We start from the raw sequence: 24,945 nt of genomic DNA, 5'->3' as shown, positions 1-24,945 counted from the left end.
CTGTTAACATTTGTTAATGACCTAACGTACAGACAATAAACAATTGCATTTTTAGTAACTAATATTTACAAATATATCCAAAGAATAAATAGTGAAAAAAAGAGGCTTTTACTTTTTAGCTTTGCAGTCTGTAAAGAATGTACATTTAAGGGCCTATGTCTTCATTATAGCAGTTCTCAACTAAGGCCTAGGGGGCCACAGAGCCTTAATAATTAAAATGCTAAATCTTCTCAAAATGCATAACTGAAAAATGCATCACATTTCTTACTCTGAATTATTTGGCATGCACTGTTATCATTTCTTTGATTCAGACTCATTTGTATTTTTTCACTGCAGCAGTCAAAAACTATTAACAAATTCTGAATTTTCTGATAGTGTTAATGTCATGTTATGTTTCAGTTGGACAGAGTTCTGAGTTATGAAGAATGTACACACAGTAATAACTTATTTTAGGATTAAGTATACTTCTGTTTCTTTAACACTTTTACATCCCGGACGTTCAGCGTTATTCAAACAGACTTCACCTTATTTCTTTTAGTAGTATGATGGTTTCATTAAAACACTGTAATACATTAAATCCACTGTTGGACATTATTAATAGACAAGTTGAATAAATTAGTGAGAGTGTGACAACTTTGTTTTATGAGAGTTTATTTTTTAAATGTTCACAGGCCTATACACTTACATTTGTGATTATTAGTAGCTTTAATATTGCGCCCTTGGTTAAAGAAAATATATAAAAAAATGACAACAGTTGTGGGTTTGGGTGTATAAAAGAAGTGGGTTTGGTGCATTAAACATTGATCAAGAGAAGGCATCAGTGTGATTGTCAAAGAGCTGAGAGGAGTTCACAGCGATGTACTGCAGCTGAAAACCTCCACCCGTCACAGAGGAATCAGAAAGAAACTTCAGAGTCATGACGTTTCCTGTGCAAGAGATAATGTAGAAACGTAGAAAGAGAGAGAGAGCGAGAGAGGAAGAGAGGGAGATATTCTACAATTATTTTTAAGAAATATATTCTAACTAATGTCTTTTCCAAGAAAAACTAACTTTTGAAATTAAAATGACTGCACCAACATACCTGTACTTATGAAGTCCTCTGGAAGTTCATCCCCACAGTATCTATCCAGAACAGACACAGATTTATTTGATTATTTTTGAAGCAAATTTAAATAATGTCAGAACTGTAAACTCTCAGCAGCAATAAAAAATGGAACATAAAGGTCAATGGTGAATAAACCAAAATGTCTGTTATTTACCTTCCAACAAAGCCTGAAACATCATCATAGCTGTCATAGATCTCCAGAAAATCACTGAGACAAGCTGTGTCCTCCTCAAGGTCAAAGTCTAGGAAGTGCAGGCGGATTCGTTGGCCGTAGCGCACACGAATGTGCCAGTAGCAAATCTGCTCGTCCTGGTAGTCCTCTGGATAACCAGGAGAATCTAAAACCTTCTCCTGATCTGTGTGCACTCCTCCACACTCCTTTGCTGTAAAGACAGTACAAAACGTGTACAAATTAATACACGGGGGGGAAAAAATCAATAAATTAAAAATCAATTGGATAAAGTTGTCAGTCCTACTACACCATACAGTCTGATTAGTTTGAATCATGTTTCATCTCTTCATCTCTCCATGTGTATCAGAAGTATAAAAGTGAGTCAAAGGAATATGAGCACTATGCCTATGCAGACAATGACAAATCCAAACTCTGTCTGTGGTTTGAGCGGGTGCTCAGTGACACATACATCTGGTCAGTGGTGTGCGGTGTTGTTCGGAAATGAGGAGGCAACGTATTTTTTTACGTAAAGTCATGTCCCAGTCACATTTTCTTGGTTAAATAAACATTACTTACACTATCAGAAAAAATATATATATTTTATAGTTAACAACAATGCAATCAATATTCTATTTATTAAAGCCATGAATTAATCTCATCAAGTTAGTGTTTTTAAGCATTTTAAATTTATTAAAATAATAACTCACAGCAGTATCATTTAAACAATATATTTTATTTGTGAATTTATGTTCAGCTATTCTTTTTATTCCTAACTTTTAACTATTTTTGAATTTTTCAGATCATCAGTCATCAAATTTCACCAAGCTGATTTCTCACTAAAAACTCCCACAGATCCTGTTTTCATGGCATTTTAAGTCTTATTTTGACGTAACAAAGTGGTTATATCTAAGTGTGTGAGTTGTTTACTTACTTTTTTAATTAGTCTTCCCATTAAAGCCATTATATTGTTAATTCAGACTGATTTGTGAAAGCGGAATGCGCACGAACACAAGAGCAAATTTATTTTTATTTTATTTTATCGCATGAACCAATCACAGCCAAACATAACCAGTCATTTCCAATCATATTGTTATGGAGGCATTGTCTCCTCTCACGTGAGTTTCCCTCATTCATTCTCAATTACCCCCCAGTAAAGTCACGGTCACGACACGCTATGGGGTCTCTGTTAATAGGCAATGGGCTCAGGGGAGGCAAGCCTCCACTGTAACTTTACCTGCGGGTGTCGCCGTTGGACAATTTTACTTTAGAAAACGAGTGATTTATACACTTTTTAATGTTATACTTTGTAATAGGGGCATTGTTTTATATTTGTACTACAAATTTTTTTTTTCTCATCCAGTATTTTGAGGAGACAATGCTTCCCTTGCCTACTCGGCGGAAACGCTCCTGCATCTGGTGCCCTGCCCTGAATGAGGTAGTGACTGGATAAAATATAGAAAACTAAATTTAGACTATAAAATATTATTATAATTCTTCTTCTTCTTATTATTATTTTTTTTTTAAAGACACCCCACACTCTTTGCATTGTATTGCACATCCATCTAGTTGTTTTAAGCAAGGCTTTGTAAAACTAATATTCAAAATAATTTTTGTGTAAACTTTGTGTTGATCTATTAACAGCTTCATCAGATGAGATGACAGTCAGGTCGTAATGACTGCTTATATGAGATTATGAGCGTACTTTGTATGCCACATTTCTCAATCTGAAAGTATGTTTTCCCTATTTATTCTTTGACTTCTCTTTGAGATCACTGTTGACTCAAGTTCTCCATTGGGAGAATTTCTTTCACTAGCTCAGGGGGAAAGAGTCAGTCACAAACTCAGCTGGGTCTCTGGTAATGCATTACTGCACCTCGTAAAACTTTCACGGGGCTTCGTTTAGATTATTCACGGTGTGAAGTATTTTTCATTAGACTCTTCCATATTCATACAAGAGAAAACAGCCAGAGAAAACAAACAGGCATTTTCCAAGAAATGTATTATGTGTTTGTTCTCAGCTTGTTTGTTTTGACCACTCCTTGCTAAGACATTTGTCCTACATGTAACGTATATGAGTAATGTCCTGCGCTGAGGTTGACTGTCCTCTGTTTCTGTGCATCAGTCATTGTGTGTTATAAAAGAGCCATCACTTTTTTCTCCAACATTTAGTCACGGTTGTCTTTGTCCAGACCACAAGTTATCCCACCCTTATAGTCTAGAGTCCACTGAGTCCCTGAATTATGATATAAAGTAATTGTCTTTAACCTATGGAGATTTATACTTTTCTACAATGCTAATTCCTTTGTTTCAGTCAACTCACTCTGGAGAGCTTTCAAAGAAAATTTGACAAAACTATGATTTGTGTAACTAATTTTTCCAAATCACTCAACGGATGATTAAAATCCACCCAGAATTGCCTAACTGCCATTTGTCAAACTCACCCTCAGGGTTGTAGCAGTAGACATCCCACTTCTCACTTTTGTTGAGCCTGTATCCGTAATCAATGATTCCAACCTTTCCGAAACCACAGTTGGCGCCAGCTTTAACAATCGGATAGCCCACACGTCCTTTGTCAAACCATCCAGCTGCACAAACGTGGAACCCTTTGGGAAAATGACAATTGCTGTAATATTGTGGAATATCAGTTATTGTGAAGCATCTTTCTGTCAAAAACATTTGGCATAAATGTTAATTGATCTAAAATGCAATTAATTAGAAATTAATTGAAAATTATAATTAATAAAATAGAATAATTTATGAAATACTATTTTAACCTAATGATCAATAATGTTTCAAAATAATACATTATAATTATAAAAATATAAGTATAAAAAATATAACTTATGTTGGTTAATTAATAATAAAAAGTATTTTTTTTCTCAGTGTTCATATTATTATATCTGCAGTATTTCACAAACAGGTTCTGTTCTGTTTAGACTGAATATAAAATATTCTCCATGAAAAAAAAACTAATAATTGAAGGAAATCTGTCTTTTTTAAGGGGATAATGAATAAAGAGTTCTTGTGCTCTGAGGAGCCACGGGCACCATTTGAAGGCTGCAAACAGAGATGATAAAAAGAAAGCCAAGCAGACCTCCAACATAGTGTGCCACAAGCCTGAACTAACCACAAAATGTCGTCATTACACATCAGACCTCATGTCTGGAACAAATTTACTCTTACTACAAAAAAAAGTAACTTTACAAGAATACAGGTGTTACTGCTCAAGCAACACATGACAATGACTTTTACAGTTCAAACACAACACTGGTTGGCACTGGGGATGCTTTATAACTTTGTTTATATGATGTGTGCAAATATTTTATATAACTGTGAGAATGTTGGTTATCATTCTGCTTGCTGATGGATTCAGATGTGGTTTAAAATTGTGAGTGTTTACTGTTATAATAAAAGGCTATTCGGTATGATCCAAGTTATATGACTTGTTCAGATTTCAACACTTTCGCTGAAGGCCAGACCCTCCATTACTGTTTCTTTTGGCATCTGACCTAAGTGAGATATGTGAGTGTGATACAAACCAATTTGGCGAGCAGCCTCCAGTTGATCATATGTCGCAAGAGTGCCCCCCTCAAATTTGCACACAGCCTTGGCTTCCCTATACGTCAGCTGATATCTTCCTTTGCGAGATTCGCGGTGGTAAACTCCGGCTGCTTGCTCTGTAAGGAGAGAGAACATGTGTCTCATTTGGCCACACTATCAGCTTCGAGGACTCTTGTGGAGTTATCTGGGTCTGTTCAGTGTCTCCGAACAACAATTCTACCTGTCTACTCAAATTACATCAGACCTAAAACAGGAAATCTGTTTTAGAAGGTTTTACCCAACATAGATGTTTTACTGTGCAGGACATCCTGAATACATAAGGGACCAATAAACTGTACATCCAGTTGCTGATGGTAAGATCACTAAAGCAGATTTAGCTGTTTTGAGCTCTGTCTGCGGCTCACAGAACATCATGCTGCTTTTCAGTTGTTTTCAAGCACGCATGCATAACCTTGAAGAAGTTGGATCCTGTCTGAAATGAGTTAGAAGCCAATGCTTTTACTGTGTTGGCTTCAAACATCAAAAGATTGCAACCATTAGTGAGCTCCAAACAAGTCTCTGAGAAAAGCTCTAAATGGGAGAATCATTTGAAGCATGAATGTAGCTAAACACTGTAGCTTATTTAAGTGTTTTCAGATGTGTAGTGGTGGTCAAGCTACCATAAGTAAATACAAAAAAGTAGCTTACAGTATTGGAAATGTGGCCTACAGTGAATTTCAGGGGGGATTCAATAAGTTTTGCTATATTGAGGCCTAAATAAAAGGTTACATTTTTGAAAATTCATTATACTAAAACACACAAGTTTTAAAAATTTTTTTTTTTAGATAATCTATATTTGTTATATGTAAATTTAGAATAAAGTGAAACGAAATTAGAGTGGCCTACTTGTAGTAGCTTACAGTATTGGAAATGTGGCCTACAGTGAATTTCAGGGGGGATTCAATAAGTTTTGCTATATTGAGGCCTAAATAAAAGGTTACATTTTTGAAAATTCATTATACTAAAACACACAAGTTTAAAAAAAAATTTTTTTTTAGATAATCTATATTTGTTATATGTAAATTTAGAATAAAGTGAAACGAAATTAGAGTGGCCTACTTGTTTTGCTTTGTCGCCACACCACCTAAAACTTATAGAAATGCTATGGTTAACTCATCTGGCAAACTCAGTATATAATCAGGTAAAAATGTATTTCAACGTAATACAGAAGTTCTATCATTACTGAAATGTTTGAAGACTCTGCTGAAAACTAAGTATACTTAGACACATTGCTTTGACTTTCTTTGTGGCGTTCAACCTATATTATTTTGCCCTATAATTTGCACACTAATGAATTATTTAAAAGTTTTAAAGGAGCTACAACTAAAACATTGGTAAACATTGTTTTTTACAGTAGGAAATAGTTAAACGCTTACATATCTAATGCACATTGATCTTGCATGTGTCTTGTTATTATCAAACAACCCAGTTCTTCAGAGAAATGCCTATGGGTTTCTTGGACCATGCTGAAAGGGTTGTGGGGTGCCCGGAGGTAAGCTGCAGTACAGAATGAACAGAATGAAGTCATTTCCCTGTGTCTACAAGGTCCCTTCAGACTGGCCACACATCAGCCTTCACAGAGCCATAAATATTCCTCTCTTGTCTGTGGGTCCAAAGCGAAATGCTCACAATACACATGCAATCATGACATGCAATATAATAGTATAACATGTAAACCCCGTTGAACAGTAAGATTGTGTGTTTTTAAAACCATTATACGGTGGGAAAAATGAGGGAAAAATCCAAAAGAAACAACAACAATAAACATAAATGAGTAATTTTAAAATATTCATAAGTCATGTATCACTGATTCTACTTAACACAGTTTGAATCAACACATCAGAAATGAAATTACCCAGCCAGATAGAGTTGTGCAGTATTCCATTCTTGTAACCCCAAGCTTCAGATTCCTTCAGGACAAATATAACGGCGAATACGACAGTTAACACGCTCATTCTCTCATTCCGCAGTGGATCATACAGATGTTAGCGCAGCTGTCACGCAATGAACTGGGCTTAAATGGTTTTCCTGCCTAGACTCCTCAAAGTGTGGTCTGACGAGTGATTTCAGTAAAGGATGACGATTGTGGAAAGGGCTGGATCCGGGAAGACCCCCATACACTGCTAGAGAGTAAGCCTCATTTACATAAATAAATGAACGGACGTGAATTATTGATTTGAGTCTAAATGTTCAGATTTAGATTTGCTTAAAGCGATAGTTCACCTAAAAATGAAAAGTAATTTATACTCACCCTCATTTCGTTCTAAACCTATAGCCTATGAATTTCTTTCTTCTGTGGAATATAACTTGATATTTTGAAGAATGCTGATAACCAAACAGTTACCACTGACTTTACTACTTTACTACTGACTTCTATTGTAAGGACAAATTTGTTTTTTAAAACATTTAGCAAAATATGTTCTTTTATATTCCACAGAAGTAACAAAGTCATACAGGTTTAAAAAGTGATGACACAAGAGTGTGAAGTATACGGTGGCCGAGAGAGCTCAACGCGCTGCAACTTAAGAAAACACATGCAAATTGAAAAAACACCAGCAAATTAAGAAAACATCTTCATCAGTTTGACAACACACGCGCTGCAAATCCTCACAACACTTTAGCAAAATATGTTCTTTTATATTCCACAGAAGTAACAAAGTCATACAGCGCGTTGAGCTCTCTCGGCCACCGTAGGAAGTAGCTTGTGGTGATGAAATTACTTGAACTCTTCCCAGTTTTGAATCGAAACACTGTCACTTCTCAAATCACATTATTTTAGTTAAAACAAGAAAACTGGGATTTTTCGATCAAGAAATACTTAGCTGTAAGCCTTCCTCTGTAATGTGCGTGAAGATCTTGTCTGATGAATAGATGCAAAGCCTTTTCTTTGTTTATTTGATTGGATGGAAAATATTAGGCTATATAAGCTACAAACTGATCAATGATCTCTGAAAGGTGTTTGTATATTCTTCTTCTTAAAAATATCAGATTGCAATGTGAGTGTTCAAAAATGACAAAGAGCATATTAAACATTTTTAAAATAAGATGCTAAATTAAAAATACATAATGAAGGTCTTTCGGACCCCAAACATAAACCAATCAATCTTAGCAGAGACTGACCGACTTGGACTCTTAATTAAAGGGGTCATATGATGCGATTTCAATTTTTCCTTTCTCTTTGGAGTGTTACAAGCTCTTGGTGCATGAAGAAGATCTGTAAAGTTGCAAAGACTAAAGTCTCAAATCCAAAGAGATATTCTTTATAAACGTTAAGAGTCAACCACGCCTACCTAAAACGGCTCGTTCTAACACGCCCCCACATGTCTACGTCACAATGTGGGAAGATTTGCATAACGCCGGCCAAATGTTCACGCAAAGAAAGAAGGCGTAATACTTCTCGCTGTAGTATTGATGCTGCCGCCGCCATGTCGTGAAGGTGCTGTGTTTCGTTGTGTCGTTTATCCAATCACAAATGCAGACATGGTTTTATGTTTACGCTGCGCGATGCAACGCAATGTGTAAAAAGACAGTATAAGTCATTATAATCCGTAATTATGTCCCCACTGGATGCAACAAATGCCTCGTTTGTAATGGGTTTTAATGTTTTTGTCTCATCGCTCCGGCCTGACAGGGCATCATCATAGTATGGTAAGGGGCGTAACATTTCCGTCACACGCTTTAGGTATTCGGCCAATCACAACGCATTGGATAGCTGGCCAATCACAGCACACCTCGCTTTTCAGACCGATGAGCTTTGTAAAAATCGTTTCAGAAAGGCGGGGCATAGAGGAGAAACAATACTGTACAGTATGTGGAAAATAATGTGTTTTTTGAACCTTAAACCACATAAACACATTTCATTACACCAAATACACAAAATGATGTTCTTTTTAGCAAATCATATGACCCCTTTAAATTCTTCTATAACTGTAAACTGTAACTTATTTTTGAGAGCAACAGAGACAGTCTAGAATAATTGCTAGCAGACTTCGCCAAAATATCACCCAATCTGTGCTCTGGCTTAAATTTAAGAGGTGTTGAGTCACCCCCTCTGTTAAACAGTCCTACCTACTACATGAATTTAAACACTTATTTCCGTTCCTCCCTCTCATGATTTCATGCCATACAGTAACCTGTAACAATGTCCAACTCACTCTGTGGTTTCATACAGTCATTTTCTAGTCTGTGAGTCTAAGATGTGCGTACACACCCTGGAATACATCATGAAAACTGCCACAGAAAATTTGTCTGTCTTATAATTCATAATATTAATTTTGGCATGTACACCATACTTTGTTATAGAAATGAAGAAATTATTACACAGGAGTACATTTTAAAATATATTTCAATAGAAACCCCTATCGATGGAAAAGCAGTTGTTTGTACAAAAACCTGATGTTATTCAGCATGATCTGAGATTGATCCAAAGAGCATTTTGAGCTTTAATGGAAGAACTTCTGACTAAAAAAATAATGACATCAATGTCACAAATTTACGACCTTATTTGATTAGTCACCTAAAAATAGTTAATCTTAATTTTGCTTCGTAACTTTTACTTAAAAATATAAAAATTCCTAAGACCGTCTGTTTATTTGAAGGAAATGAGAAATAGATTAGGTGAAAAAGAGAGGGATCTCATGAGAGCGCAGAAGATCAGGCCTTCACAGTCACATCTGTTGCTGATCAGCTCCTAATGGCTCAACTCAGACATTACACCTAACACACAAACCTGCTTTCTCTTCCTGTATTCAGAGCCTGAATGCTCTGGCTGTTGATACTGGCTCATGGCTATGGAGGAAAACAGCATTTTAGTTAATCAAACTCTGGGAACGTGATTTATGAGCAAACCATATGGTTGACATCCCAACAGGGAAGAACCACTGGAGCTCCTTACATATATTACATGCAACTCCAAGTCTCATCTCAAAATGCCAGCCATGGCTGTGTTGTGTGGAAAGAGAGCAAGGAATTAGTGGCAGTGTGACCACATGGTGGTTACATTTGATTTAGAGAAGGATTTAAATTTACCATGCAAACTTTTACAACAAATATGACTTCTGCATGCACAGAAAAACTGAAAATGTAAAGCCCCTCTGCATGCCTTTGATTGGATCAACAGCAGACCACCCACCAGACCAGATTAAATACTCTGTAAGATGTCTTACTCTCATGTGGTTTCACAGTAAAGCAACACTGAAATCGGTTTTCAATTAGGTTCAGAAAGCATGTGCACTTTCCCCATCGCAAACACAGCTGCTCTCTGTAACTGAACCTGAGGCCTTTGACATGTCACCAAACACACACACACACACACACACACACACACACACAATGGCTGATTTATACTCCCAGTCTTCCTCGCTGCAGGTAAAAACCACATACACACGTGGAGCTCAAAACAAGCTGCCTTCACAGGAGTCAAAGGAGAATATGACAAATAAACGGTACTAAACAAACTTGAGCCCATTAAGCCCCTCGCCCACTCCAGGTGCATGGCCCTCTAAGATCAAGGGCTTGTCACCTAGTTGCAGTATTTAGTAAGATTTTCCTGTCAGTTTACAGAAAGGTGCTTGTGTCATTCCCTGCTGCGCTGACATGGTTTGTTAGCATCAGACAAAAAGAGCTTAAGATTATAAGTATGCTTGAAAGTACTAGTTTCTGAACACTTCAGCTTCAGTCTTCATCTCTGTCCAAATATACATGACGAAAGGTGTAGTTGAATTCTTGAAGGATTAAATGCATGTTGCATGTCACTTCTGTCGGAATGCCATTAAGCAGATACAGATCGCATTATCTAGGTCTGTTAGTCTGACTTTGAAACTGTCAGTGCTGTTATTCTGTTTACCCTGTGATACTATTGGCTGTTTTCAGATGCTGCTGTTGTCTTCTAATCTTCCTGACTTTGTAACGTGTCTCACTGTTTTTTCCTGAAGGAACTGCTTTGTTTTTACCCATTGCCATGCAATGTATTGCAATAGCTCACTTTAAAAAAGGAAAATTATTGCTTCAGTCTGATATCAAGTTGTGCATGTAAATGTGCTTTGTGACCGTAGTTTGAGAGACAATTCACGCAGAATGGATTTTTGCCTTCCGCTGCACTTCTTTTCCATTGTTGTCTATGTAAACATGGTGGGCAGATGCATATGACAGTCATACCCACATCTTGCATCTTTTGCTATGTCCCGCATGACACACAGTTCTAAAAACGTGGTGCTCATGCTAAAAGTAGTTCAACTTTTTAAAAAACGTCTCTTGACCTTGTTTTTTTCATTCCACTGAATTTAAACGCAAGAACTTGATGAAACTGTTGTCTTCTAGATCTATTTCTTAACTAAATCAAATTAGTTTCATAACTGACAAAACTCCAGTACTTTTATTGAACTGAATTGAACTGCCTCAAGCTGAATAACATTGTCTTTTGTAGAGCTCCATATTGATTAATTGAATTTGTTTCATAATTGATGAACTGAACTGAATCAACACTGAACTGTCATGTGCTGAACAATGACACTGTCGTCTTTTTAGAGCTGTTTTACAGCAGTTCAATTTATTTTTGCATTTATTTATTTTTATTTTATTCATTTTTTTTTAAGTATTCATAGTTCACAGGCTTCTTAGTACTCTTACACAAGTTTCTTAGAATACTTAGTACTAATCTCACTATGGATCATCAAAATTCACGTCAATGTTTCATTCACAGCAACTGCCTTTCATAATGCTATTACTACCAAACGTTTCATTGGCCTCTCTTCTCGTTCACATTAAAACGTCTGTCCATGATTTAATCCAACTGATTTTAATGGTTAATCAGTGAATCATTTGGCATCTATACATTTCTAGAGATATGGATTCTGTAGAATTGCATGGATTGCAATTTCCAAAATGGATAACCAAGTATAATGAATTATTGTAACAGTATAAGCAATTTAAAACAGATGTGTGTGTGTGTGTGTGTATGAGAGAAAGAGCGAGAGATCTGTGATAAATATACATAAATATAAATATACATATAGATAGAGTCTGTCAGATTGATCAGGCCGTACCATGGTAGAGACTGTCAAAATAATGCAAGTCACCCAAGAAAGGAGAGGAACTACAGTCTAGACAGAGGCATATGGTAAAGTGGCATAATTTACTGTATTGGAAGCAAACCGTTCTACACACCTCATGACTGTTATATCTATATAAAATATAATACAAACTTTATGGATACTATATCAGTTATGCAAGTACTCAAAAAGTAAGTGTTAAAAGTACTCAATTGAAAGATTGTATGTCAGCAAATAAACCAAATGTTCTCAATTTATTACATAGATTTTGTGTTTTGAAACCATGATTATGTGGACTGAAATTATTTATAACTAGTGAGAAGCATGAGATATTTATTTGAGTTTTGAAAGATTGACTAGCAGTGTAATCAGTTTGGATTTTTGCAGCAAGAGCTTTGAAAATGTACACCTTATGTAAAAAATGCACCAAAACGAGAAAAGACACAAGCATGACTTACATGACTAAGTATCAGTATGGGCTCAGTCTCAGTTCTTACAGGCAGCTGGTGTCCAGTGGCTAATTTTTTATTTAGTCCAGGTCCTGGTGGGCTGGGTGTGGAGCTTCTAAATGTAACTTTTTCAAGAACAAACGAGACACTCTTGAATTATCAGCAGGCAGTGTTATTGCATCACATTGTACAGTTAAAAATCATCATGAAAATGTGCAACCTGTGGCAATACACAAAAGACTAGTATTGTAGAGTGGCATTCCAAATTTCTTTACTTTATAAACCTCACCCTAATATACAATGTGCAAAACAAGAGTTAAGAGAATTATTGCTCTGGTTAGGTTAGTACCCATCCCTTCGTTAAAGAGTTGTAGAATTTTGCATTTTTTTGTGTTCTATGCACACTTACATGTAGTAAATAAATTGATGTAAAATGTGTAACGGCTGGGAAAGGCTCCCTGTTAAGAATATACACAATATACACATGTATTTTTGCCTATAAAACAATGCACAGCAAATCCATTATAATGTGCAGGAGGTACGGTTAGAACTGGAAAAAATGAGGAATTATATTCAAGCAAGCAGCGGGTCAATGTCTATCGCTCATGGAGGTTTCTGGAAAAGGCCGGTAAGCTCTGCCTCTCCAACTAGTCAAGCCAATCCTCTTCTCAAATTCGGCATGTGTCCATCTGCTGCTCATCAATAAACTTTCATTACCAAAACTGCATAAAGATCAGTTCCAATCCTCAAGAACCACACGCCTCAAAAAAAGTTTACATTGCAAAAGACCACAGCATTTGCTCTGTCTCTGTCCTCCACTATAGTGCCGAGGTGCGCTGGACAGGTCCTGCCATGTCCCCCAGTCCAAATACAGGTCGATCAGTGGACTCCTCCGTTGCATGACTTGATACTATGCATATGGAAATCCGTCTCCATTGGGTGAAAGGGGATGGACTGCTTATAAACAGGATTAGATGCCTAGAAGGAAGACAAGGAGAGAGATGGACTAGTAAATAGGTCAGATGGGTTCATTGAAATGCACATGGTTATAAGGGCAGAGCGAACAGTCTTTGAACCACAGCCGTGGAATGATCGTCATGACTCTGCACTCCCAGCTGACTGATGTTTTCCAAAAGGCCTCATGGTTTCAATCAAAGTCTAGTTGTTTTTGTCCCTGTGATTGCACTGTGAGTTGCCAGTTCATGCTATTTGCATTTTAAATAACATACAAACAGTGGTAGGTGAATGCATTAGACTGCAGCTTATGTTTCATAAGAATTCTATTTTAAATAAATGCTGTTCTTTTGAATGTTTATTCAAAAAATCCTGAAAAATGTTTCTAAAATATATTAATCGGCACAGCTGTTTTCAACATTGATAATAAGAAACGATTTCCTTTTTTTATTTTTTGAAAAAATAATTGTATTCAACAATGATGCACTGAAATGGTCAAAAATTACAGTAAAGATATTATAATGTTACAAAAAAATTGGTAACACTTTATAATAACTTTCATTTATAAATCATTAACAAACATTATATAATGCAGTACCCAATCTAAAGTGGAAACTATTCATCATTTGCAAATGTTTATAAATGTTCACTAATCATTAATACCTTTATGAGGAGTCATCTCAATGGCAAAAAGTGTTCAGAAAAACCTGAATTTACCCTATTCACACATCTTTACTAATCATTTGTTCATGTTTTTACTGTAGCCAATCTAAAGTTGAAACTATTCATCATTTGTAAATGTGTAAATGTAAATAACGGGAAAACAAATAATTTTTTAAAAGAAAATAACATAATATAAACAGATTGAACTGTGTTCCCTCATAATAATCAAACTGACCCCTGTACACTTCTGACCCCTTAACCAACACTTAAACCTACCCAAACCAACAAACCTGTCCCTAACCTTACCCGTATCACACCTCAATAGCAGAGAAAGTGTTGTGCACGAACACAAGCTTTTAATCATTTTATAACATCTGTTAAAATCATTTGTAGATTCTCAATAAGTGCTTGATCATATAGAATTGAAAGTTTAAGGACATTTGTAAGCATTTTAACTTACATGAAATAATGATTTGTTTGAACATTATCTAATGTTTAATAAGTTTATTAGCAAACATTAACAAGCACATTATCTCACGTTTCTAACTCTTTGAATATATATTAGCTAATGATCCATTAAGCATTATATAATGTTTGGCAATTATTTATTAATGAAAGTTATTATAAAGTGTTACCGTTCCACCAAATCAGAATATTAGAATGATTTCTGAAGGATCATGTCACACTGAAGACTGGAGTAATGATGCTGGAAACTGTGAAGCTTTGCATCACAGGAATGAATTACATTTTAAAATATTGTCAAATGGAAAACAATTAATTAACATTGTAATATTTCACAATAGTAATAGTTTTATTGCATTTTTGATCAAATAAATGCAGCTTTGATAAGAGCACAAGAGACTTCAACAACTTAAAAAAAAAAAAAATCTTACTGACTGATCAAACTTTCGAACGATATTATGCAAATAAAAAAAAACTAATACTAGCAATACTGGATCCTTGATTAATGGAAATCATCTTAAGAAAACGTTTTGTCGCAGGTATTTCCGACACTTTACACTGTCACAAGTGTCTGATTTCTATCATTTCATTTTCAATCAAACTCACCATCTCATATCGCGCCCGTGAACGTGCACTCTGGAAGCGTGCAAACTCGCGGTGGTCGTGGATGGTGATGACCAGTTTCCAGAGGGCTAGCAGCACGATGCCCATCAACAAGATGCTGCCAACAACTGCCAGGAGCACCGTCATGGCATTTGGGGCAACAGCACATTCTGTAAACACACAAAATACATAAATGCATGGCCATAATGTATGATATGATGTACTTTCCCATTAAAAACAATGTTTGTATCAGAAATGACAATCCAAATATAACTTTTATTCTGATCATTTCCTCTCTTATACTTCCTAAACATGAGTGTGCTTAACATGATTCTGAACACAGTTCTTAATGAGGTAGCTGTGAAGTGCTGAACACTGACCTGGCTCTTTAAGTGCGGTGAGGATCGACTGGCCGTTGGCATGTTCAGAGTAGGTGAACTTCATCACACAGTCATTCTCGGTCTTATACACACATTGAACAGTGTTGGAATCATCAGTTTCTGAAACAGATAGAGAGACATTGAGTAAAAGAGGAGTTTAATTTAATAAAACCAAACTGTGGCTCAGGCAATCAAATGAGAAACGCATGTTGAGCCAACAGCATAAACACTGAAATTATTGTTGCACCAGACCCTGCATTTCTCAACAAGGACCCAGATTAATCAAGAGTGGTTAAATGTTATCATAATTAAAATACCCAACAGACTAGGAAGTCTCTCCCTTCTCAACAGTCATTTAACTATGGACCCTCTCTCTCTCTAAAAGAGCTGGATGTTTCCGGTATGCACATGTGGAGTTCATTAAGGAAGTCAGCTGACTGAAACGGCAGAGAAATGTTGTGAAACATCGAATCCATGATGCCTTCTTTTACAATTAGGGGTGACACGGAAAGGCCTTAAAGAGTTCACAAGCATCCTGAATGTTTCACTTCAGCGAAGTCCAGCTTCATATTGCTCAACAATAAACCTAGACACATTCCTAGACACATGTAAAAAAAATTCCTCCAGCAATAAAACCGGTTATAAAAAGCCTGGAGAAGTTCTCATAAACTTTATTAACAGCTTTCGGACTCTAATAAAACCTTCATAATTATGAATAAATAAAATAAAAAAGATAATAAATAAAAAGATCTATATACACAACAAAAATAAAAATTTTCTAAATTAGTTTTATGCATTTCACATGTTAGTGGTTTGTATTAATAAGCAGGGGTTGAGAGGAAGAGCAGTAAACACAGGCTTTCACAGTGGGACATGCGAGACGTCCAGACTCACATTCTCCAGATAATAACATAAACAGAGCTGGCCTTGATACACCACAAACTGTGCTTCACCCTGCTGTGGGTAACACATTCATGACCTGGAAGCACAAACTGTAGTGCTCTAGCAACAGTGTGTCCTGATGAGAAAGACTGATCTCTCAACTGAGCTCAACTTTTTCTCTATGACTGAACTTAAGGAAGGTGTATATTAAGCAACCAGTGTTGATGACATGGGCTGAAAGTTAGTGTGTGCATGTTCAGAGAATTTTGCCATCTCATTACACCCTTTGACTATTCCCACGCATTACATGGCAAAGGTTAAAAAACTCAAATACAAAATAAACAAGATAACTTATAAGCCATCATTTATCACAGTTTTTATTTCACAGTACAAGCAAATTAACCCTGATGCTCAAATGTGTTTCACTGTCAAGTAGGATGTCACATTGCACCATTAACTGATATAAATGTGTTTTATTTGCGGCTTGTGAAACCATGTTTGCACCGCTAAGCCATTTTTTCCACTTACTTGCTTGGTCCCTATTTCTACTTTGTCTATTATACCAGCGGTATGACAAACACTGAAATTCCTTCCTTACATGCACAAGCTTTAAATAACATCTGAAAACTGGGTAAAGGTTTAGCATGCCATTCTTTTCTCAAATGAGTCAATTCAAGTACTAACAGTTAAATGATAGCAGAGCACAAACATACAAATACATTTAACTTAAAATTTTGGCTTAAACAATCCACATATGTATTTGTATCCGAGGAAGAAGTGTGTTTGTGTAGGGTGGAGAGATACAGCGTAAGAGAAGCCGCCCCAAAACATCATTCAGTGTGTCAAGTGTTTTTGAGTGTGCACTCACTGAGTGTTTCCACGGTGATGATCTCATCCTTGCACATGCGCTGGCAGGTCTGGTTATCGGCCAGTCTCCCCGAGTTAAAGAGACGGCACTCGATGCATTCCCTGAAAAACATTCAAACTATAACTATCACACTACTGAAAAGACTGACCAGGATTAATCTAAACAAAAGTCAGTGATGAAGGAAAGACATCTGCCAGTCAGCTTTGAAGAGTCTAATGGAGACCATAGCTGCGTCCGAAATCGCATACTTCCATACATGTTGGTTTATGTAGTGCAAATAATAACTCTGCTGACATCATCTTGTTGCATGCAACCAAATTCCCATAGGCCAATAATGTATATACTTTTAAAGACAAACTTCACATTAGAAATCAGAAATACTTCTGAGTTAGCTTTAGTTAAGTTAGTTTCAGCATCCTCAGTCTCATACCTCTTTGTTCCACAAGCATCTGGACAGGTGGGACATTTTTCGCATGTGTTCCCAAATGCCCCTGGCTCAGTGCACTGGCACCGCCCACACACACAGCTGCCCCGCCCGCTACAGATCTTGCTGTCGTCCGACACACAGGAAGTCGTCTCTGTAGAACAATTACAGTTGTCTCCAATATAACCAGCATGGCATTTACACTCACCGCAGTGGCATTCTCCATGGCCTGGAAAACAGGGAGAGAGAGAGAGAGAGAGAGAGAGAGAGGGGTTCAGAATAACTTTATATAACTCTGCAACCTCATATTTTGTATCAAATGGCTGGTTTGTTCAAAAATGTTCAAAAGACAAGAGGTATGAACACAAAGACTTCTCAGAAAAACAATACTGTACACACAAATGAACACAGTGAGAGTGAGAGCTTGCATATAACCAACATTCACTGACATTATTGGAAACAAATGCGTAACACATTTCTCTGTCATAACACAAAGATGCCGCTGTCTACTTCTCCCACATTCTCTGAAGTCTCACTGTCCTCGGCTGTGCACATTCCAGTGGACTGATTACAAGTAGATCTCCTCATTCCAACACCAAGGATTCTTGGCTAGTGTCTTCATTACGGAGCGTGAGCAAAACTCTTTTTGTGTTTTGAAGCAAATGTACCAATGTGACTCAAATTTGGCTGCAATGACTCAAGTGAAAGTTGATATTTTGATGTAGTACTGTATGTGCGAAAACACGAAGGGTCTTGCAGCCAAAATGATTTAAAAAAAGACAAGCTTTCATAGCAAAACAGATGTGAACAGATTGAAAGCAGTGGTGAACACTTGGTGTGACATCAGCTGTCACTGCAGACTCACACCACTGACTGCACAAGAACTAGAAATTGTTGGAAAAATTGAGTGCACATGCTGCAAAGTTGCAGTTTCGTGCATGTGTAGTCCAGAGAGGTCATATTAGCTTGTAGGAAAGATAAGGAGATCTGCTTTAAAAGTGATTGTTCTTTCATTATTTACTCACCCTCATGCTGTTGCATTATTATTATGATTAATTTTTCTGTAAAAGTAGAAATTTTTGAAGACCTTCATACATTTCATAGTGACCCGAGGGCATAGCGGCGGGAACTAATGCAGCTGAGAATGCTGCAGCAAGCCCTGCCGACTGCCGTTTCTCTGCACTGGAATTTAAGATGACACGGCTTGAATTTTTTTCCCTACGTTTTTAATTTTCCACATTTGTTCATAAAATTACTCTAAAGATTATTTTGTTTTTATATGTTGTCGAATGTGGTTTGTGACTGGAAACTGAGAGCTTTTGGTCATTGGATCAGAGCGCTGTCAATCACTGCCTGATTCGCTGCCTATTGTAGCCTCTAAATTTGATAATGCTCAACACCATTGGTTTAAAACGCTGCCAATGCTTTGTAAAGGCTCTTTAACCATGCCAATAAAGCTACTTGAATCTGAATTTGCCAGCTGATTGCGATGCAGATTTTTACAAACAGGAGGAAGATACACAACAGCCACAGACCGTCTCCGTTTATGGTATGTAGTGAATTATATATGTGGCCCTGGACCACAAAACCAGTCACATAAGGGTCAGTTTTTTAAAATTGAGATTTGAATTGAATAAATAGGCTTTACATTGATGTATGGTTTGTTAGGATAGGACAATATTTGGCCGAGATACAACTATTTGAAAATCTGGAATCTGAGGGTGCAAAAAAAATCAAAATATTTAGAAAATCGCCTTTAAAGTTCTTAGCAATGCATATTACTAATCAAAAATTAAGTTTACAAATTTACAAAATATCTTCATGGAACATGATCTTTACTTAATATCCTAATGATTTTTGGCATAAAAGAAAAATCGATAATTTTGACCCATACATAGTTTTTTTGGCTATTGCTACAAATATACCCCAGCGACTTAAGACTGGTTTTGTGGTCCAGGGACAAATATTTTAAAATATCACCCTGGTCACACTGAGCCAAAATGTATTCTGATGAGTTTCGTGTGACTGATCTCCCTGTTGCTAGTATGAGTAACAAACGCTTTCTTTGTGTCCAGATTTGACTGCAATAATAATAATTGACACTTCAAATCAACATTTAAAATGTAAACTTTTACTAAATGTAGTCTTTAATAATGTATGAAAATATATTCAAATGAATAACCTTAAATCAAGAAATGTGCTTTACGTTCTCACGCTGCAGCAAACGGTTTATAGCCATTTAGTGGTTACACTGTGGTATTGCAGATGATAAATGGTGCATAATTCAGAGGTTAATGTTTAGTAAAACACCATTAAATAATAAAAACATAAAAGAAAAAAATATTATTGAACTAAAATCAAAAAAGCACAAATATATATTCATTCTCATTAGGGCTGTCAATATATTACAATTTTTAATTAGATTAATCGCGATTAATTGCACACTTATCATGAAATTAAGCATACCATTTATCTCGTTTAATATTTATTTTGTCATTATTAAATATATCCAGCAAGATAAACCAAAAGATTTAAGGGTGATTCTTACAAAACAGTATAAAAGTAAGTGGTTCTACATTTATAATTAAGAGAAAAAAACATGTTCGTTAAAAATTCTTCTTTCTAATAAAGATCTTTAAGAAAGTAAGAGTCCAAGTCTGGTAGGGTTATGAGAGGAACATCGTCTGCTACTTCTATTTAATGTACCCCTCCTTAGGGTGTATTCTGTTTGAAACACTAAGCACGGTGTACAATTCCTTCACTGAACACCTTTACTGAATGAATGAACCTCTGAACGGATCTGGTAAGAACAAAGACATGCTGTGGCGTGTTCTCCACACCTGTTTTCTTAATCTATTTTTAAAGGTGTGTATATGTGACCGTACTGTTACTCTAAAATAACAGCATCCACAGGCTTCATGTTCAATGTTTTAACCCCAGATTTTCAGAACTGACAGTCTTTAGATTTAATACATTGACCAAGAATATCAAGCCATCATCTAAATGCAAATAAAATAATAAAAATGCTAGAGAATCAATGCAGACCTGCTCTCCCAGCATTCCTGAATCCAGTCTTTTATTTAGGTCACTGAGTAAATGTGCTGTTGACATGCCAGAAAGGCAGACCCATGCCTCTGGGAATGAGCCTCAGCCCATCTCTAGCACACTCCCAGTCAAACTAGACAAATTCACACACCAGCGTGTCCAAAGCCACGCAAGCACTGAAATATGTCAATTACCATCAACCTCAAGTATTAGGTTTAAGGGTGCAAAGTTTCACAGTTAACACAAAGTCTGTGCTTGTAAAATGCAGTTTGAGTAGCGTAAACTTGAGCTCTACTGCTGTGAAGTCTCCATGAAGGGCATAGCCATCTTTATGTGATGAAAATGTCCTTTTTCCTGCTTTAAAAACTAAAATATGATAGATTGAGCTTAACTTGACAGACATATTTAAAATAATTTATGTAGGCTTGTGATCCGTCATAAATTGTAATGCCAAAATCATGAAATCAGACTGATAGCATGATGATCATACATCAGACTAAAGTGGAAAGGAAATTTACACAGATGCAGAAAAAATGCAATGCAATGTAATGCTTCCAACGGTCTAAAATATCTGCATGTTTGAGAATCTGCATGTTCTAGTTTCTTGTATGAACAATATATTACCAATGTTGTTATCGTTAACTAAAACTAAGCTAAAAAATAAAACTGTTTCTATAAATACATTTCTGTAATTTAAATAAAGCTCAAATGAAAATAAAATATATATATTTTTGATGGAAAACTTGACTACTAACTGAAATATGTTTAAGTAGTTAATTAAACCAAAAACTTTTTATTTATTATAAGTTATTATAAATAATATTAACCACATATAAAAAAATAATAATAATAAAAATTACATGAAATTACTAAAACTTAAACTACTAATTAAAATGAGTTTTAAACTTTTATTAATAACAGTTTAAATACTGAATCGCTCGTTATATTTTCCAGCAACTAGACTCACTCTAAAAATTAATTCAGTTTGTGTGCATGTAATTCAACTCCATATTCAGTGGAAAGTTCAAGGCACACTAAAAAACTTATTTTGAAGGATAATCATTCATAGATAAACATAGAACCAAAAGAGCCAAAAGCAGAATTAAAAGCTAAATTAGACTCATACTGACCCAGGTTTTGTGATGTAGTGTTTAAAGACTTTCATGTCCTTTCCAATGAGTTCTTGTATATGTGTGACATGGATCACAGAGACACAGCATTATCCATCTAGAGACACAGTCATAGTTGATGCTCCTACTAGGAAACGGGCTTAAGGGGAAGAAATGTTTTTATAGGAGCTATCCAGTTTTGGTAGACCTCTGATCAAGCACTGATCTGATAAAGTGTGCTAAACACATAAACAACACAGCAATGTTTATGACACTTGTTGTTTCAGGCACCAAATTACCAATTTTTCATAACGTCATTACAAGGGCAAATATACAGTACCTGCAGAGCTCAGCTCCAACCCTAATCAAACACACCCGAACAAGCTAATCAGTTTCTTCAGGATTACTAAGGCTATAGGCAGGTGAGTTTTTTTTTCAGGATTGGAGCTGAACTCTGCAGGACTGCGGCTCTCTAGGACCAAACTTGCCTACCCCTGGTCTAGTGTTTCTCCTAACAAAACCGAGACTGCTGAGTCTCTGCTGAGACTGTGTGCACAAGGATTGGCAGACTTTGACTCATCACTAATTATTTACCCTTTCTTGCCCTTGCCACTGTCAAAATTGGATGCAGAAGAAGATATCTTTCCAGAGGAAGTTAAATACATTCAAAATAGCTAAACAACTTTTGTGCCAACATCAGGACATCAGTAATATATATTGCTACTGTGTGCAGGACTATAAACAAAAGACTAGTCCACTTTCAGAAACGGAAATTTGCATGGAAAAATCATTATCTCGTTACAATTTGTTGCCCTGAGCTAGTCCTGAAATTAGAGGCGCAGTAATCCCATTGTAGCAATGTGGTCACTTAAAGACAGATTTGAAAAGCAACTAAACAAGACCAAGATGAACAAGTTTGGGTGTGTTTTACCAACCCCTGAGGAGACACAGAGACAGGGACAGCTGAGATTATTTTTTTTAGCACTGGCTGATTGCAGCATACTGGTACAGTGATGACACTGCAAGATTCTCTGATCTGAAACTACTGAAACAAACTAAAATACCACCCAGTTTCACAAACTGACATCTAAAAGTCTTTTAAAAGTATTTTATTTAAACCTGGAAAAGTCTGAGGAGTCACTAATCATAATGTAATAATATTTACATTATTTTACAATCCACAAATTAATGTTACTATTTTTTCTATGTTACATTACTATATAACAATTATGTAAGATAGTAAATATTATATTTTTTGCTATGGTTTCAATATTATATTAGCCTATATTATATTACAGAAAAAGTTAACTTTCTACTGGTGGTCTCAGGCTTTTGGACTCCACTGTAAAACAAGCTTTGTACAGATCAAAAACATTCTCAGGGTATGCATAAAAATACTTTCACCAAAAGCATCATGTTAGCGTCACTCAAATATGAACCACTGCATCAAATCATGCAGTGACATGCAGAAACCATCTTCGTGAATACATAAAACCTTCTGTTTGACAGCTGTCTCAACCTCCAACCTGCCCAAAGGGCAATGCCGTTTTATTTTTTATTAGCAATTTTTATCTTTGCAATAAAATACCTAGTAGCTGAGATTTGGGGTGTGGATGTACATGTACCATCCATTCATAAGGCATTATATTTCAAAGGATGAAATATGAATACCCGCAAACCACCCATTATGAGCAGCTTTTGACATTCTATTCTTTTGAAATGTTTCATCTAAAGGCTTGGCATTTAAAAGTACGCCAGAAAAGTCAGTAAGAAGTGAGGCAGGAATCATGGGAGATGCTTTATTTGTTTAGCACGCTGATCCAGGTCCCTGAGGCTCCTACAGGATCCACTTTCCATCCTGACTAGGGTTGTTCAACTGACATTTTCATTTTGCTGGTGCATTTAGGGATGCTTTTCAGACAGTAGAACACATCTGAGTAAATAACCAACAAACTCCAGTGTTTGTTAAAATACCTCTGTTGAACTCAATGGCCTCCTCTGCTTGTAAACTGAAAACACCATTATCATAACCATAATCCCCCCCCCCCCAAAAAAATTTCTGCATCTTGTGCATCGACAATGTTACCCATGAGAGATACTGAAGATCCCCAGACATAAAAATGGATCCTTCTGCCTCAAACATGCATTTCACAAAGCTATTCTGCCAGCAAATGCACTCTTACGGCAAATCAATGTGCGCAATGCATCCTATTCCAAAGTCCTATTTTGCTTCTGGTTCTTGACAGCGCTAATGTTCAACATGACCACACTGCTCTCATAAATTGCCCCACCAGGCACAACGTGACAAACGTTCCACATCACAAACAAAAACAGATATGAAGTGTTTATATCCAATCATCCTATGCACACCAGGCTTTCCAGTATTTTTGATGATGGTAAAGCAGTGAAGGCCTTGTCTGTTTGTTTGCTTCGGAGGTCATTGTGTTGCCAGGTGCTGATGTCATTTACTGGGGTAAATGAGGATGCAGGGGTGTGGAAAAATATGTCAATGGTCTGTGTACAGTTACAGAGATGAGTTGGTGGAATGTTTGCCAAACGTTAAATGAAACCACATTACATCCAAATTACAGCATATGTTTGGTATTCAACATGCAACATCTCATCTGCTCCATGTGCTTACTGCTAACATAAGCTAACATCTGAAAGTATCTCAAAAACAGCTCCAAAAACAACCAGGTGTCTAGCATATTGCTTGGATAGACTGCAAATGTTTTTGAGAAAAAACAACATATATGCCCACAACAACAAACATCACTTCTGAGATGTTATTACAAGTTGGTGACAACAGTTTAAAAGCCCTTGTTTGATTGTATACTGCTCAGGGTCAAGTGCATAACATTTGATTTCTTGTTTGTACACACTACCGTTTCAAAGGTTTGAGGTCAGTAGATTTTTATAAGAAGTCTCTTATGCTCACCACAATTGCATTCATTTAATCAAAAACAACGTCAAACAGTAATATTGTGAAATGTTATGAAAATTTAAAATACCTTTACTTTATGAATACATTTTAAATTGTAATTTATTCCTGTGATGCAAAGCGGAATCTTAGCAGCCATTACTCCAGTCTTCTGCATCACATGATCCTTCAGAAACCATTGTAATGTGCTGAGGTGGTGTTCAAAAAACATCTTTTATTATTATCAATGTTGAAAAAAT

General features: G+C 36.2%; 2 protein-coding genes across 3 annotated transcripts in view; both read right to left on the bottom strand.

Annotated features, from left to right (window-relative positions):
- Positions 1-676: 676 nt before the first annotated feature.
- On the bottom strand, positions 677-6,866 carry LOC107555030 (tumor necrosis factor-inducible gene 6 protein). Its single transcript, XM_016237714.1, has 6 exons — positions 6,733-6,866; positions 4,817-4,954; positions 3,719-3,880; positions 1,260-1,488; positions 1,082-1,122; positions 677-926 (listed from the first exon to the last, which is right to left on the bottom strand). The coding sequence occupies exons 1-6, from the start codon at positions 6,830-6,832 to the stop codon at positions 805-807; spliced, it is 792 nt and encodes a 263-aa protein (XP_016093200.1). The 5' UTR covers positions 6,833-6,866; the 3' UTR covers positions 677-804.
- A 5,660-nt stretch (positions 6,867-12,526) lies between these two features.
- Positions 12,527-24,945, bottom strand: part of itgb5 (integrin, beta 5) — a 29,572-nt gene continuing 17,153 nt past the window's right edge. For both annotated transcript variants that reach the window (XM_016237723.1, XM_016237724.1), the window contains 5 exons: positions 17,618-17,840; positions 17,188-17,288; positions 15,438-15,557; positions 15,061-15,227; positions 12,527-13,353 (listed from right to left, as the gene is read on the bottom strand). In XM_016237723.1, coding sequence (XP_016093209.1) covers positions 13,255-13,353; positions 15,061-15,227; positions 15,438-15,557; positions 17,188-17,288; positions 17,618-17,840 — 710 coding nt within the window. In that variant the 3' untranslated portion in view covers positions 12,527-13,254. The remainder of the gene's footprint in view (positions 13,354-15,060; positions 15,228-15,437; positions 15,558-17,187; positions 17,289-17,617; positions 17,841-24,945) is intronic.

Source organism: Sinocyclocheilus grahami, unplaced genomic scaffold (genome assembly GCF_001515645.1).
Source record: "Sinocyclocheilus grahami isolate Dianchi unplaced genomic scaffold, SAMN03320097.WGS_v1.1 scaffold523.1, whole genome shotgun sequence".
Lineage (NCBI taxonomy): Eukaryota > Metazoa > Chordata > Actinopteri > Cypriniformes > Cyprinidae > Sinocyclocheilus > Sinocyclocheilus grahami.
This window is presented reverse-complemented; position numbering and strand designations above follow the sequence as displayed.

Excerpts from the sequence above, each read along its gene's own strand:
- LOC107555030 (XM_016237714.1), bottom strand. The coding sequence starts at position 6,832 with ATGAGCGTGTTAACTGTCGTATTCGCCGTTATATTTGTCCTGAAGGAA. Across the intron at positions 3,881-4,816 it reads GGAGGCTGCTCGCCAAATTG|GGTTCCACGTTTGTGCAGCT; the intron begins GTTTGTATCACA and ends ATTTTCCCAAAG. Across the intron at positions 1,123-1,259 it reads GTTTCAGGCTTTGTTGGAAG|ATACTGTGGGGATGAACTTC; the intron begins GTAAATAACAGA and ends TGTTCTGGATAG.